Raw genomic sequence first — 15,028 nt, forward strand, 5'->3', positions numbered from 1 at the left:
ACGACTGATTTCAGAACTTAGGTTCTCTGCCAGGCAGCTGCAGATGGACCGCACAAAGAAGGGACAGGCAGACACAGGGTGCTTAACCCTTCTCTGCCCACAATGATTTCCAAGCAAAATCTTCCCCCCACACACCACTTTCTCCCACCTAGAGTTCTGGATGCCTATTTGCTGCATCCAACAGCTGGGTCTGGGGGGAGGGACACAGCCCAACACACACCCCCTCCCATCACTTTAAATCTTGCTCGCCCTGCAGCACTTCCCAGAGACCTGGGTCTCTGCCCGCCTGGAAGAGGAGGAAGAGGGTGAAAGGCATAGGGAGGAAACTGGCCACTTGGGTGTTTGGTCTGTGGGCAAAGGAGCTCAGGCTGCAGCCCCAAAACCCACTCCTAGAAACCCCTCTGAGGTCAGAGGGAGGCCTTGCTAAGTCCCCTCACAAGCAGCGAGTGTCTGGCACAGACAAATCTGTACTGCAAATCACAACACAGCTGCCTAGGGGGCTATTCCATGAGCCCTCCCATGAAACCCAAGTTTGCCTTTTGAGACCAAGCAAGGCTTCTCGCTGTCCATGCAGCAGGATCACAGAGATAAGTTTTCACTGCTCAGGGAGGAACCTTTTAAGGACTCTTGGGCCAAGTGGTGAGATGGTAGTACCCGAGCCCCCGAGGGTCACGTCCAGAAGGAGGCTACTGCACAGCTCCCTCCCATTCCACCCTCACAGACTCCTCTCCCAGCTCACTTCCCCACTCCTCTTCTGTCCACTCGCACCCCCCTTTCATCTCTTTGGTGAGCAGGCCACAGTGCCCAACCCAGTGGGGGCAAGAGGGTGTCAGGAAGTGACATCACGATCACATCATAGCTGGGACAAGAAACTGCCTGTCACAGGAGACCCTGTTGTAATGGCCTTCTCGTGATGAACGCAACTGACAAGCGTTCCAATCTGAGGTCCAAAGTCACAGTTCCTCACCCTCGCCAACTTAATCAGTCCCCTTCAGGATCAATAATGTGGTGGAAGCCCCCCTTCTCATCCAGAAGGGATGGGCCCCTCCCTTGGAAGTCTCCACATCCTCTCCTTTTATGAAGGGAGGGGTGATTACCAGGGATGAAGAGGAACCTCTGCTTTCTTAAAGCAAGAAGGGCCGGAAGGGTCAAATGGAAGCTGAGGAGGGAACTGGATGTGGCCCGCAGCTGCCAGGTGCTTATCCCTACTTGGAAAAGTAGACCTCCACAATGCAGAACTGTATGTTTAATTCAACGCTTGCACCAATGGTGAGACCTGGGGGAAAAGCAACTACCACCACGAGCAAAACAATTTACTGTCCACAAAACGCCTTCACAGTCATCAAGTCCAGTGACTCAAACCTCACCTGCCCTCCAGATGCTCGTTTATTTTTTTCAAGAGAAGAAGGTTCTGCACCTCAGACACATGGACACCCCTCGGGGATGCATTAGCCAAGTCTCCTGAGAGTCAGAACGCAGTTCCTGTTTCTCAAACGAAGCAGACCTTCCACCAACATCACAGCAGACTTGGTCCTTGCACATTCTTTTCCTCTGCGACTGGCCAACAACTATTATTCTCAGGCTCCTGAACCTCTCCATGGTCTTAAGCAAGGTTTATCTAAAGATTCTCATTTCCGGTCACCATCTCTGGGTCGGTTCACACCCTCCTTGTCCAGTCAGAGATTCTGCAGCCATGACCAAGGTCAGGCACACAACACTTCCAATCCCGACACACACACACACACAGTATGCACATATCCTCAGTGCTCTTAGAAGGCTGTGGGACAATAAACAACCCACCCCTGGAAACCTTTGGAGCAAGGTCTTCCTCCGAGTGGGCTTTTGCCCCCCAATGGGGCTGCTGGGTGTTTAGCTCGCCCACGGATTCTAATGGAGCAAGTTCCTCTTGCTCTGGCCACCAGGTCTCCCAGGAGGGGCAGGCGCAGGTCCAAGGGGGCCCTCTGCTATATGACCTCTGGAGAGCCCCCCTACCAGGATGGATTCCTGTACTGTGGCAGTGGGCAGGATGCTATAGGGAAGACTGTGTGATGGGGGGCACACGACAGGCAGCAGCTGCCAGCAAGAAATGCGCTGTCGGCCTGCCAGGAATGGAAGGAGCCCCAAGAAAGGGGAGCCCAGGCAGCAGCTGCCAGTCGCTCGCAGGGCCTGCTGCTCTCCAGGGGGCCGGAGCAGGCACCGGCAATTGGCCTCCCCGGGATGCCAGGCCCTTGGCAGCTGCCCAAGGGTGCCTTGTGCCAGCACCGGACCAGTCCCCCATCAAAAGGAACGGGACGTGAAAACAAATGAAGTGGTAATGGGCGAGACACGATGCGAACAAGCAGCTTTTCAGAAAGAAAACAACTGGAGCAGTAACAGGAAAAAAACACAGGCCCACACACGCTTTGCTGCCTCAAAAGCCAGACCTCTTCCTGAGCACGTTTTGGGTGCCGATTCAAAAATGGCCTCCGTTGTGCCCTCTCACATCTGGTCGCAGAGATCCAGCACAGCCTTGTGAACGAACGGCTCAAGCAGCTCCCTCGTGAGCAGGCCTAGCACAGGAGGAAGCCTCTGGCACCATTCGCTAATGAGGCCGTGCTAAACATCTCCAGAATGAGGCGCGACAGGGCAAACCCGATCCATTCTTGGAATCAGTGGCCTAAAGTCATACAAAGCAACCATAAATTTGGACAAAAGTCTTCCTGACCCTCCACTGCGCAGGCCTCTGTAACTGCTGGCACCCACTTCCGGTTGTGGTGAGAGTGAGAGTCGATGGGAATCTGTGGAAATGCTGGAGGGTCTGTGCCCTCCACTGCATGGGGACCAGGTCAGCGGCAAATGTCCAGCCCTGAAGAAAGCAGCTTATGGGGCCATGGGCCCAGCTGGCCTCCGCTAAGAACCCAACTCAGAAGTGCAGCCTCTTTTTTCTTTCTCAAGCACAACGGGGGGGGGGAGCCCACAGTCAAGTTCTTCCCTTTGCTGTTGGCGTACCTGTGGCGCAGAGGGCGATAAAGGTCTGCGCATGCTTCCGGATCAAAAGCAGCTTGTCTTGCGAGAGCGGCAGCTTCCGTAGGATGTGCACGATGAAGTCGTGGGGCGTGATGGCAGCCAGGCTCCACTTCAACCTCCCCAGGACCACCAGCTCCCACTCCTGAGAGAGACAAGAAATGGGGAGAGAAAAAGCCCTTTGAGAGGCTAGCAATATCATAGCGATGGCAGCCTTTCCTGGAGTTCTCCTTGTCAGTATCTTCTAGAAACTTTGAAGTTGTGGGTTTTCTTTGTAATTGAAAAAATGTCAGGCTCTGCCGAAAATAATGAGACTGGCAGCGCCTGCCAAGATCCACTTCTTTGCAGTTGGTCATGAATGCCCACCCAGAAGGTTTGGCCAACCATGAGATCCTGCCAAGGTCGCTGTAGCGTTTCCGAGGCCCACTTCCCTTGTCCCTTTGCACACACACCACATTTGGCCCCTGCAAAACCTTCCACAACTGAAGCAAAATTCCAACCAACTAAAAATTGGGCAAGCTTTGATGGAGGAGTAGGCAGGATGAAAACTCACAGTCCCTTCTCTACCCCAGGCCTGACCCTGACACCTGCCACCTAAGCCACTGGGCATCAAGCTTGATCGCAATGGCACAGCCAGCCCCATCCTGGCTCCTGTCTCTTGGTTACACCAGAGACTGATGCAATGCTGGGAACTGGCTTTTAACGCATTCGGTGTGACACAGTGCCCTTGAGGAAACCCCAAAAGTCCAGGAAGGAAGCTTAAGCACATGTCAGGAGCAGCCTGAAGGTGAATCGATTTCTCAGTGCAACTTGGGATTCCCAGTACAACCAGTGTTCACATGCATACCATGAAACCCCTGCACTTGAAATGATCTTGAGTCATGTTCGAACAGCACACAAACTGTACTTATGAACTGTACACTTGCCACTCACAAGGGTGTGGGCAGAATGTCACACAACGGTATGACAATACCCAAAATGCTACTCAATGCCACCTCTGCACAATTACATAAAAGGCAGCCGTTTCCAGTGTTCCTTGTCCAGCTCCTTCAATCACAGAATTGCAGGACCTCTGGCTTGAGTTAAAGCAAGGGTGTCAAACATACGGCCATGGAGTTCCTTCATCCAGCCCCCTCCCTTTGTAATTGGGCTCTCTGAGCATCGGTTGCTCTCAGCTGCTGAGCTGCGAAGTTACACATTGGCAGAAGTGGCGCTAATGGAAAGGTGTTGCTGGGAAAGCCCAATTACCATGCAGGCTGCCCTATCAGCAGTGCTGAGATGTCATTGATGAAAGAGCAGTCTGTGTGATAACTGGGCTCTTCCAGCACACCCTTTCAGGAAGGCTGCTTCTGCCAAGGCTCTTGGAGGAAGATGCAAGGAGGCCTCAGAAGGCAAGGAATGCTTTGGGAGAGGGGGCAGACAAAGAGGAGTGAGAGAGGGAGACAAGCTGAGGAGCTGGGAGAGCTCAAATATCACATGGCTGCCCTTTCAGCAGTGCTTCTTCTGCTGAGGTGCCTCTCAGCCACTCACACAAAGTGATGCTCATCACACTCATCACAAAGTGATGCTGTGGCAGAACTAGCACTGCTGAAAAGGTGGCCTGCAAAATTGGACTCTCCTCTATCTTGAAGATCTGATCAAAATTTGCACATTTTATCTAGTGTCAGTTGCAGCTAAGGAGTTCCTAAGTGAGGAGAAAGTGCTTATTTCTGGTCATCACCTACTCAATGATGTCACTTCCTGCTTAAATGCTATTTCCAGCCCCCAGCAGGCTCCAAGACTGCTTTTTGGTCTGCTGTATGAAACAAGTTTGACACCCCGATTTAAATGGACCGCATGAGTGAAGGGGAACAGTCCTTTGTTAGGACAGTCCCTGTAAATCCAACCAGAAGTCCTGCACTCCTGTACTTGAAGAAGCTGCACCTGGAGCATGACAAAAAGGCATGAAAGTGCATCAGCGGATCCGGCTGCATCCTTGGCAGGTTGGAGGGAAGCAGTGGCAGACTCAGGATAAAGGGTCCCCCCAATCTGCCACCCTCTCACTTCTTGCTCTCAGGAACTTATAAGAAGGGAAGTCTAAAAGGGAAGGAAGCAGTGAACAAGAATCCGCCACTATTCCCTGCATACGGGATAGTTGCTGCAGTTGGCTAAACAGATTAGGAGGCAGACTAGACCAGGGGCTGTGTGAAAAGAGGAGGTTTGGAGAGAAAGGAGAGTAGCGTCCCTGGTGGGGATCAAGGGGCGATTCCTGGAATGGTGGGGAGCAAAGGAGACCCATCCCTGTTTATCTCATGGCCAGAATTTCCCAGTCACCCTGCTTCTTCACAATATATCTGCTGGAGAGCCTCTTCCTGCCACAATCCCAATCTGAGCTGCCCTTCCGGTGGCTATGCTTGGCCACGGAGGAAAAAAGATTATTCTTAGTGCCAATTTTTCCCCCTTGAAAAATTTGGGGGAGGGGGAAGTGAAGAACACACCCTGATCAGGACCATGACAGGGTGGGGTTCAGGCCTTTTTCTCCCCCACCACAGTCCTGATCTGCACAGAAGGTCTGTGATCTGGCTGCCTACCATTATGAAACACACACACACACACACACACCAAGCTCATGCATGCAAAATATTTCCTGAAAGCAGCTTCTGGTTTGACCCTAATTGTACAAGATTCTGTAAAGAAACACAATGTGGGCTGCATGCATGGAAGATGTGTTTTTTGTACCCTAAACATGCGTGCGTGGATGCATAAACAATGAAAACAGAAACCTTTGCCTGTGCCAAGCTACCTTCTCCTCTATTTTGAAAAAAGCAGTACCTGTGCAAACAATGCACCCTCTTTGGCCTCCATGGCTGCAAAGGAAAAGCACAGATTCTCTTCTGTGTTGTCAAATTTAACAGCTTTGCTGCAACAGGGTCATGGTAAAACCTTCCCCAAGATGTAGGCACAAGGAAGGGGATTCTAGGAGGGGGATATGGGGCCCCATTCAGAAGTATACTCCAGGCCTCTTCTGTAACCATCTGGTCCTTCTGGAGAAGTGCTGCATCCAACTGCAGAGTGAGAAATAGCCCAAATCCCACCAGCGTCCTCTCTGAGGAACACAAAGGCTGTGGAGTGACTGGCGTGAGCCACTCGCTTTCCCATCTCGCCTTCTCTAGGCAGGAAGCTTCCATCAATGTGGAGGAACATTCGGCTTCACCATCTGAGCATTGCTACCTAATTGGAAAGTGACAAAGCCCCAAAGGATAACAAAACTGAGGTTTGCTCACAAAATGCAACCAATACTCTGTCCAGGTTACCTGCTCCAAAAAAAATCCCTGCATCCTCCTAGTGACTCCCCAGAACTCCTCACCCTCACTGGTGTCTTACTCAAAACATCAAACATGACTATTGCACGTGTTGGCGGCCTCCACCTTGTACCTCTGCCGACTCAGACAGTGGGCTGACCATCAAATGCTGCTTTGCTCAAGACTCACTGAATGCTGGCAGAGCGAATCTGCAGTTGTCTTTCACTGAGCACATCCTGCTAAACATGCAAACAAGTCAGAAGGCCAGGACAGTGTAGTAGTTTGGGAGCTGGACTGAGACCTGGATTATCCAGGTTCAAATTCCTGCTCAGCCATGGAACTCCCTGGGTGACCTTGGACCAGTCACTCTCAGCCTCACCTACCTCACTGGGTTGTTGCAAGGACAAAAGGGAGGAACTATGTGCACCACCCTGAGCTCCTCAGAGGAACAGCAGTATAAAAATGTGGAAAGTAAATAATCAATAAGTTACAAGCCTTCATGACTCTTAGTAGCCCAGCCGTCAACCCACAAGTGTGACACAGCCCAATCCTATGCATATCTACTCAGAAGTAAGTCCCAATTTGGTCAATGTGCCTTACTCTCAGGTAAGTGTGGTTAGGATTGCAACCTCAATCATCTGAAAAAAAGAAAGAAATATAGGCAGCATTCTTGTGTTCCTGTGGATGAGCGTAAGAAGAAAAGCAGTGAAGCTGCCACCTGTGGAGTCAGGCCACTGCTTAGTAATGCCAGGAGTGCCTGCTCTGACTGGCAGGGGGGCTCTGCAACATTTCAGGTCAGAGACCATCCCCAGACTTAACAGAGAATGCCAAACTGGGTCTTTTGGCATGCAAAGTGGGTGCTCCACCACCACGCTGACGACCCTTCCCTCCTTGTGCTTCCTCATCTTTTCTGGGTCACAGACCCCTCTGAGAATCTCAGATGAAAGTTATGGACTCCCTCCACAGAAAAGTGTGCACAAATACACCCAAAACATTTTTTGTCCTGTTCACAAACCCCCAAAGCCCACCCACATGCATCCACATGCACCCCTGGCTAAAAAGCCCTGCTCCCCTGGCAGACACGCAGACCCCAGCACCACTGGGAGGGGAAGGGGAAGAGGCCTTGATTCAGACATGATCAGCATCAATGCTTTGCACCCGCTCTGGATGTGCACGCTTTGCACTCATTTCCCTCATGGCCAAAGCTACTTTTTAGCCCAATTCCTGCCAATGCTGAAGTTTCAGCAACCTCCAAGGAAGGTTCTGTTTCAAGGAACCATGTGGAGCCCAAATCAATTAGTAAAACTTTTCTTCATCAGGCTGCACATGCGTGTGGAGGGTGGGTTACAGGTTTTAATGTTTCCCTATTTAAAATAAACCCCTCAGTGCACACGCTAAAAAACTGGAGAAGCAGCAGCTACACCTCTGTTCTAGATACAGACCGCTCTCTTCCTTTTTTATTGGCAGTATTCCAACAGGCAACCTCTCTTCTGCAGCCAAACGAGACAACTCCAAAAAAGCTTTACCAGTCGATTTTGTGTACAGGCCCCTCCTGCCATATCCACGGGTCCCATATCCGCAGCTCACAGATCTCCCCCATCGCACTTACTGCTTTTCTCCTCTGTCTCTGTGCTGCCTGCAATCACTTGTCTTGTATTCAGCCCTCCAACTCACTTCCTGTGAGATCTTCCTGCCTCCTGTCAGCGACCTCAGGCAGGACAGAGACAGAGTCAGCAACAGGAGAACTGCAATCAAAGATAACTCATTTGCATGATGGGGGGAATGTGTGAACCACTTCTTGTAGGGTTCACTACTATCCGTGGTTTCCGTTATCTGCGGTAAAAGCAGGAAACTATCCTGTACGGGGGAGACGCCTCTATTGATAAACAGGGCCCTATGCCATGCTGGCCAAAGATGCATCTAATCCAGAATAGTCTTGAATTTGTATGACCCGCAAAGTATATCCCCAGCCCTCAAGATCTGGAGGATCATATCTAAGATGTGGAAATGCAAAGATGAGCCACCTGCCAATGTTAGTGTCACAAAGCCCCCATTTTCAGGAGGACCTTTCATGTACCAGGCATGCTGGATTCCTTCCAGCATGTTTCAACAAGACCACCAGTTTTCCTTGATGAAAAAACCTCCAGACGATACACACACAGATTGATAAAACCGATTTTCCAACACATGCAATCTGCAAGATTAACTGTGCACATCTTTTAAATCCAGCCAGCCAGCACAGCGCTTATGTTGTAGTGGGTCTTTCCTCCCCCACCCCCGTGCTTTTAAAATTAAGGGGGGGGAGATACAAGCAAACAAGGAAGAGAGGCTGACCATGGTTCAAAGGTGAAGTCATTTCTACTTGCACATGTCTGACAACAGGTGGCAGCACAACACTGAAAAGAAGCCACTTTTACAAAAGAACTTTGCTCAGAAGTTTCTCCCCAGCGTTTGGAAGCACATGGACAGTTTGATGCAAGATCTTTTTGGTGCTCTTCTCTCTTCTGCTGCACTTACATGCACACATCAAACTACATGATTTCCCCCCTGCAGCCCATGTTGACCATGAAGGAGGTTTGCTACTCAGGCCTGCATGCCACCCACTTCAAACAAATCGGGAGCCTCTTCCTATTGAAAACATTTTCAAAAAAAGCAGTGGGTGGGTCAGTGACACGGAAAGCTTCAGCAGAACCAAATTATTCCAGTTGCCTGTTTTCATTATGGGACACACCAACCCTGAGAAGGAGGGAAGCCTGTGGGGGCAGGAAGAGCAAGGCCAGCGGGCTGCTTACCAGCAGTTCTTGGGGTCTGATGGAGTTGTCTGTGTAAATGCAAAGCTTCTCTGCTGTGAGGGGGCTGGTCTCTTTCAGCTTGGAGGCCAGGAACATGCAGACGGCCCCCAAAAGCTGCAGGTGGCACTTTTTGGTGGGCACCACTGCGAGAAATCTGTCCAGGTAATTCATGGCCAGGGGGAAGACCTCCTCCTCGCACTTCTGCTCCTCGCAGACCTGCAGCCAAAGGAAGAGGAGAGAACTTCAGGCCAGGTCTCCAAAGGCTCCTGCCAGCTGACTCCTTGCAAACGGGAGGCGCAGCCGGCAGGATCCGTGCAGTACAAGACTTCGGAGCAGGCGCCGGAAAGGGCAGCGCTTGGCAGGAGGCTTTGGCGGGGGGGGGGCGGCGAGGCGGGGGGGGAGAGGCAGGAAGCCGCGGTCGAACCTCGCATTCCTTCGACGCATTCAGCAAGAGGCGAACTGGGCCCTCCCGGGCGGAGCTGAACTCCCACCCAAGGCAGGGGGCGGCGGACTGCCTCTGACCCGGCGGCCGGCGTGGGCCAGCCTCGCCCCGCTTCTGGCATCTTCTCAGAGGGAAACCCCCAAGTGCTCCAGGAGAAGCAGCGCGGGACTCCTTCGGAAACCCCTCGCCCGCTCCCGAACCAGCCGCGGGGAAAGACCCGGGCCGGGAGAAGGGCGCCCAGCGGGCCTGCGGCCCCGGGGCAGCTCCGCTCTCAGGGGCGCCCCAAGCCTGGTCCGCGGCCCTGGCCCGGACCGCTCCGCAGGGCAGCTCCGCGGGCCGGGTCGCCAGGAGAAGCGGCCCGCGGAGGGCGGCCTCGGCACGGAGAGCTCCCCGCAGCACGGAGAGCCGTGGCCCGCCCGGAGGGAGGCGCGGGCCGGGGAAGGGAGCCCGAACCCCCGCAAGGGCGCTCCGGCCCGGCCCGGCCCGGCCGCGGGTGGCTCTGCGAGCGAGGAGCGAGCCGGAAGGGCGGAGACCTGCGGAAGCCCCCGCGGGTCTTCCCGGGAACCCACCTCCAGCATCCAGGTGGCCACGATCCTGCGCATGGCGGGCCGCAGCTCGGGCTGGACGCACTGGAAGTAGGAGCAGCGCGGCAGGTAGCGCTCCTCGGCCCGCAGCAGGTTCCGCAGCACGCGCTCGTCGCGCAGCAGGCCCGGGTCCTCCGCCGCCGCCCGCCGCGCCGCCCCCGCGGAGCCCTCGCAGCACAGCAGCTCCATCCTGCTCCGCGCGCAGCGAGCGAGCGAGCCAGAGGGCGCCCGGCGCTGCCTCCTCCTCGCCGCCCGCCCGCCAGCCGCTGGGAGGGCGGAAAAGTTCTCGGGGAGGAGGAGGAGGAGGGGGAGGCGCTGCTGCCGCCCGGCGCCGCCCCCGCTCCCGCTCCCGCTCCCGCCCCCGCTCCGGACTGCGGAGGTGGCCGCAGGCAGGCGGGGCGCGGAGCCGCGGTCCGGGGAACAGCGGGCCACCAGAAAGTGCGAGCCTGCAGCAGGCCGGTCCCTCGAGTAGCCCGACCCGGGCAGCCCTCGGAGGCCGCGGGCCACGACCCCGGGCAGCCTTCCCCGCCGGCCGCGGCTCTTCTCGACGCTCCCGGCCGCAGCCTCCGGGGCTCCGCGACCTCCGACGGGCTCCTCGCTGCCGTCCTCTGCGCGCAGCTTTGCAGGCGCACCTGGGAGCGAGCCGCTGCTGGGCCAGGGCTGGCGGTGCCCAGCAGGAGCCAGGATTCGGGGGGGGGGAGCGATGTCGGGGATCTCAGCTGGGAGCAAAACGAAGGGACAAGTCTGGAGAAACACCAAACGCCCGAAACCCCCCCAGATGTCAGGAAGAGAAAAGAAGGTGGGGGGGGGGAATCAGGCAACCTCACAATAATTGGCAGAGAACGAATGCATCTCTTGGAAGATGTCTTGCCTGCATAGAAATCACATGCAGCATCTCCTTTCGTTTACACACCAGCGCAATACACAGGCCTGCAACCCTGCAAAAGCAAAACAATTCACTGGCATGCAGGTAGTATTGACTTGTATTGAAAGTGCCTATTTAACACCTATCGAGCACCTATCTAGCACCTACCTAATGCCTATCTAGTGCCTATTTAACACCTGTCTGGCACCTATCGAGCACCTACATAACACCTATTTAATGCCTATATAGCACCTATATAACGCCTATCTGACACCTATATAGTGTTTATTTAACACCTATCTAGCACCTATCTAGCACACACCTATCTAGTGCCTGTCTAGCACCTATATAATGCCTACCTATATAGTGCCTATTTAACACCTATATAGCACCTATCTAGCACCTACGTAACATCTATTTATTGCCTATATTGCTATCTAACACCTATCTAGCATTTAACACCTATCTAGCACCAACACCTATCTAGTGCCTATCTAGCACCTATATAATGCCTACCTATATAGTGCCTATTTAACACCTATATAGCGCCTATCTAGCACCTACATAACACCTATTTAATGTCTATATAGCACCTATCTAACACCTATCTAGCGTTTATTTAACACCTATCTAGCACTATCTAACACCTATCTAGTGCCTATCTAGCACCTATATAATGCCAGATAGGTTATAGTGCCTATTTAACACCTATATAGTGCCTGTCTAGCACCTATATCACACCTATCTAGTGCCTATCTAGCACCTATATAACATTTGTCGATGACACATTGCTGATGCATTGATACATATTATAATAAAATTTATTTACATGAAAGCATGAGGAAAGATATGCTAGTCTAATACAGTAATGCCATTGGAACACTAGTTTTTTTTTTACAATATTCATTACTTTTAAAAAGCAAAGTACAGAAGATTTAAATGTATGGCATCTACCTGGTTGAGCTGAATTCTCCCAGCTTTCTGAGAGTTGAATCTCCTTAGAACCAGGGGTGGATCCAGTATCTGTTTGGGAGGGGCCATGAGCACTACCTTCAGAGCCCAGGTCAACCAGGCAGGTAGCTGGTAACCAACCTGGGCTTATCACTTCTTGGACATTTGCTGGGCACCTGGACTTGGAGCCCAGGTCTACCTGCTTGGGTAGACCTGGGCTCCAGATTGAGCTCTGTGGCTATTTGCTGGGTGGGTATACCTGGGCTCCTGTTCCAACCAATCTCCTTGGCGTCCGCCCAGTAGATGTTTCCCTGATACCCAATTTTGCTCTTCATTCTCATGGGTGCCCTTCCCTTCTGGCAGGACAGTTTGGGGGGGGGGGCATATGCACCCATGGCCTCCCCTGGATCCGCCCCTGCTTAGAACCTTTTCCACACTTAAGTTCTTGGTTCTCTTTAGCTCAAATGCTTTCCATGCTTTCTCCACCAGAAAAGGGGTCTCCCCAGTCCCCAAGCAGCAGCCATTAATTTTAAAAATATATATGAAAGGCAAAAGCCCCACCATGAAGTCTCCAAACAGAAACATTTCTTCCTGCACCTCCACAGCAATACCTTGTAGTAATTAGCATGTTCCACAGTAGAAGAAATAGCACCCTCCCCCCAGCCAGTACAAGTCGAAATCTCTCCCTACCTTCCTTGTAGCATCTCTTGACCAGCCCTGCTCTCCATGTGCTCTGGATAGGGGCAGGATGACCGGAGGTCATAGCTTCCAAGGAGCCCTCCAGGACCCTGTTTTATTCACTCTACACCAGGGGTGTCCAAAGTTTTTGGCAGGAGGGCCAATTAAAATGAAAAAGAATTAATTTACATTTAAAATTTGAATAAATTTGCATAAGTTTACATAAATGAATATATTAAAGATGAACTTATATGAATGAATGAAGGTCTTGCAGTAGCTCAAGGCCTATAAAAGGCCTTGCACAAAGCAAGGCTGGCCTTTCCTTTGCTGCCTCTGTTGCCTCACAGACGTGAAAAAGCAAGCAGTGGAGGGAGCCCTCATCCCACAGCTCACGGGAGAGGTCGAACAGTTGCCCTCACGTTGAGAGCAGTTGCATTGGGCCAGTGCGGGCTCCAACAAATCTCCAGAGGCTCATTGGAGACCAGGGGCTCCCTGAAGGCCACATTGGGAGTCCTTGAGGGCTGCAAGTGGCCCCAGGGCCAGGGTTTGGGCACCCCTGCTCTACACACATGCACTCTCTCATTCTCTCTCATCCCTGCCAGAAGCAGCAAGCCCTCTTTCCTCCTGTGGATGAAAAAAGTTGCAGAAAGGGCTTCAGATCATCCCCAACTGATGCCAGACTAGACAGAAAGAGGACAGGGTTGGAAAAAATTCTAGGGGGGGGCAAACTGCTGGCTCAGGGGGGTGAAACCCCTCCTGGCCCCCCCCCCAGCTACGGCCCTGATTGGGCCCTAAGACACCTACTTGGTGTGAGAAGAGAGACTTGGTGTGTGTGTGTGTGTGTGTGTGTGTGTGTGTGTGTGTGTGTGTGTGATGTGAATGTGAAGTTGTGTTTCAACCTGCTGAAGGTCTTGACCAGTGGACTTTTAAACCTTTTCCTTTGGAGGGATGCAGACGACATGCCAGACTTCCTCAAGTCTGACAAGCAGCTTGTGACATGTGGTGGGGATCTGTCATTCAAAAGGATGAAGCTAGAAATTCCGCTGGGCCTATCTGAGCACATATCTGGATTCCAACCAAGAGCTGGATCCAACTGTTCGGTGGTTGGAATGCAGAGGGGGAGACAAAAGCCTGATCCCTTCCTGTCTCCCTCCCTCCCTTCAGCTAACACAAGTGAGCCTGGGTGCATCCAGCAGCTTCTGTTTTGCTTTGGGGGGGGGGGTTCAGCGTTATTACTTTTTCGGAGCAGGGACCTATCCTGATTTTTTAATTATTTTTTGCTTCTGTTACTTTGTAACAAGCCATGCAAATTGATGCTGCTGTACAAACAAATATTAATAATAATAATTGAAAAATAAAAAATCTGCCCCACCCTAAGAATGTAGAATTGCCAGTATATGGGAGACCAGGAAACAGGTATGACTGCCAGATCAGCCGTGCAGTCAGCTGGAGAGCTTGTTGGAGAAGCCCCTTCCCTACCCTGCAGGCACCTGGACCGCACAGACAAAACATTTCAGTGTCTGCTGTGGTGGTAACATTGTGGCATCCAAAAGACCTTGTTCATTTATCAGCTGGGCTTAAAAACCTTTTGTTCACAAGCTTGCTTGTGTGTGAACGTAGAAAATAATTCAGCTGTATCAGCTTGCAGCTGTTTAGTGACAGAAGGCCGCAGGGCCTGAGGAAGGGACATGGGAAAACCCAGCCCAGGCAGAAGGAAGACACAGCAAGCAACAGCTGCAGGACTGGGAAAACGTCTCTTTCTGGAGGATGAGAAAAATAGCTACAGTTGCGTTCAGCGTCCGGAAAGTTGTGCCTGAACTCCTCTAATCCTTGGTCAGCTGGGAAGAGAAACAAGATGGTTCCCCCTTGTGAGATGGGCTGAGTGGCAGGCACTGTTGGGCAGGGCAGGGCAGGCAGGTCAGAACTGCAGCTAGAGGTGGAATTTCCAGTCAGAGGCTGGGATCCTGGTACACATATGCAGGGCCGGCCCACCCCTGAGGACAACTGAAGCGATTGCCTCAGGCAGCAGAGAGATGGTGGGGGTCGCCCATCTCTGCAGCCTACTTGCCTCTGCTGCCCTCCTTCCACTCCCTGGATTGGAAAAGGAAGAGGAGGACAGAGAGGAAGAGGAAGTGTGGAGGGGAGGAGGCTGCTAGCTGGAGCTTTGGAGAGTGGGAGGAACACAGGCCGGTGCAGTATCGGGTCAGGGGAGCGGTATTTGGGATGCTGCCTTGGGGGTCAGGAGGCCTTGGAGTGGTCCTGGTGGTGAGGACAGTCATCTCCTCGCAGATCCAGGAAGCCTAGAGCCAGCCCGGTACATGTCCCCTGACTTGCAGGCTGTGTCTTTGCATTTGCACAAGTGTGGCCTGCTCTTTGCTGGTGCTGCTTGTGCACAGTCGGCTGGCAAGAATTGACTGTTCCATTCAACGCTG

General features: G+C 52.7%; 1 protein-coding gene across 1 annotated transcript; it reads right to left on the reverse strand.

The window, feature by feature from the left end:
- Positions 1-229: 229 nt before the first annotated feature.
- CCND2 (cyclin D2) lies at positions 230-10,343 on the reverse strand. The gene is made up of 5 exons (XM_066632955.1): positions 10,088-10,343; positions 9,077-9,292; positions 2,989-3,148; positions 1,993-2,099; positions 230-286 (listed from the first exon to the last, which is right to left on the reverse strand). Exons 1-5 carry the CDS (start codon positions 10,289-10,291, stop codon positions 230-232), a joined length of 744 nt encoding a protein of 247 aa, XP_066489052.1. The 5' UTR covers positions 10,292-10,343.
- Between the last annotated feature and the right edge of the window lie 4,685 nt (positions 10,344-15,028).

This window comes from Tiliqua scincoides, chromosome 6 (assembly GCF_035046505.1).
Source record: "Tiliqua scincoides isolate rTilSci1 chromosome 6, rTilSci1.hap2, whole genome shotgun sequence".
Classification (NCBI taxonomy): Eukaryota; Metazoa; Chordata; class Lepidosauria; order Squamata; family Scincidae; genus Tiliqua; species Tiliqua scincoides.

Coding starts and splice junctions, on each gene's coding strand:
- CCND2 (XM_066632955.1), bottom strand. CDS start 10,291: ATGGAGCTGCTGTGCTGCGAGGGCTCCGCGGGGGCGGCGCGGCGGGCG. Junction 9,293..10,087: donor TGGCCACCTGGATGCTGGAG/GTGGGTTCCCGG, acceptor CTTTGGCTGCAG/GTCTGCGAGGAGCAGAAGTG. Junction 3,149..9,076: donor TCAGACCCCAAGAACTGCTG/GTAAGCAGCCCG, acceptor TGTCTCTCTCAG/GAGTGGGAGCTGGTGGTCCT.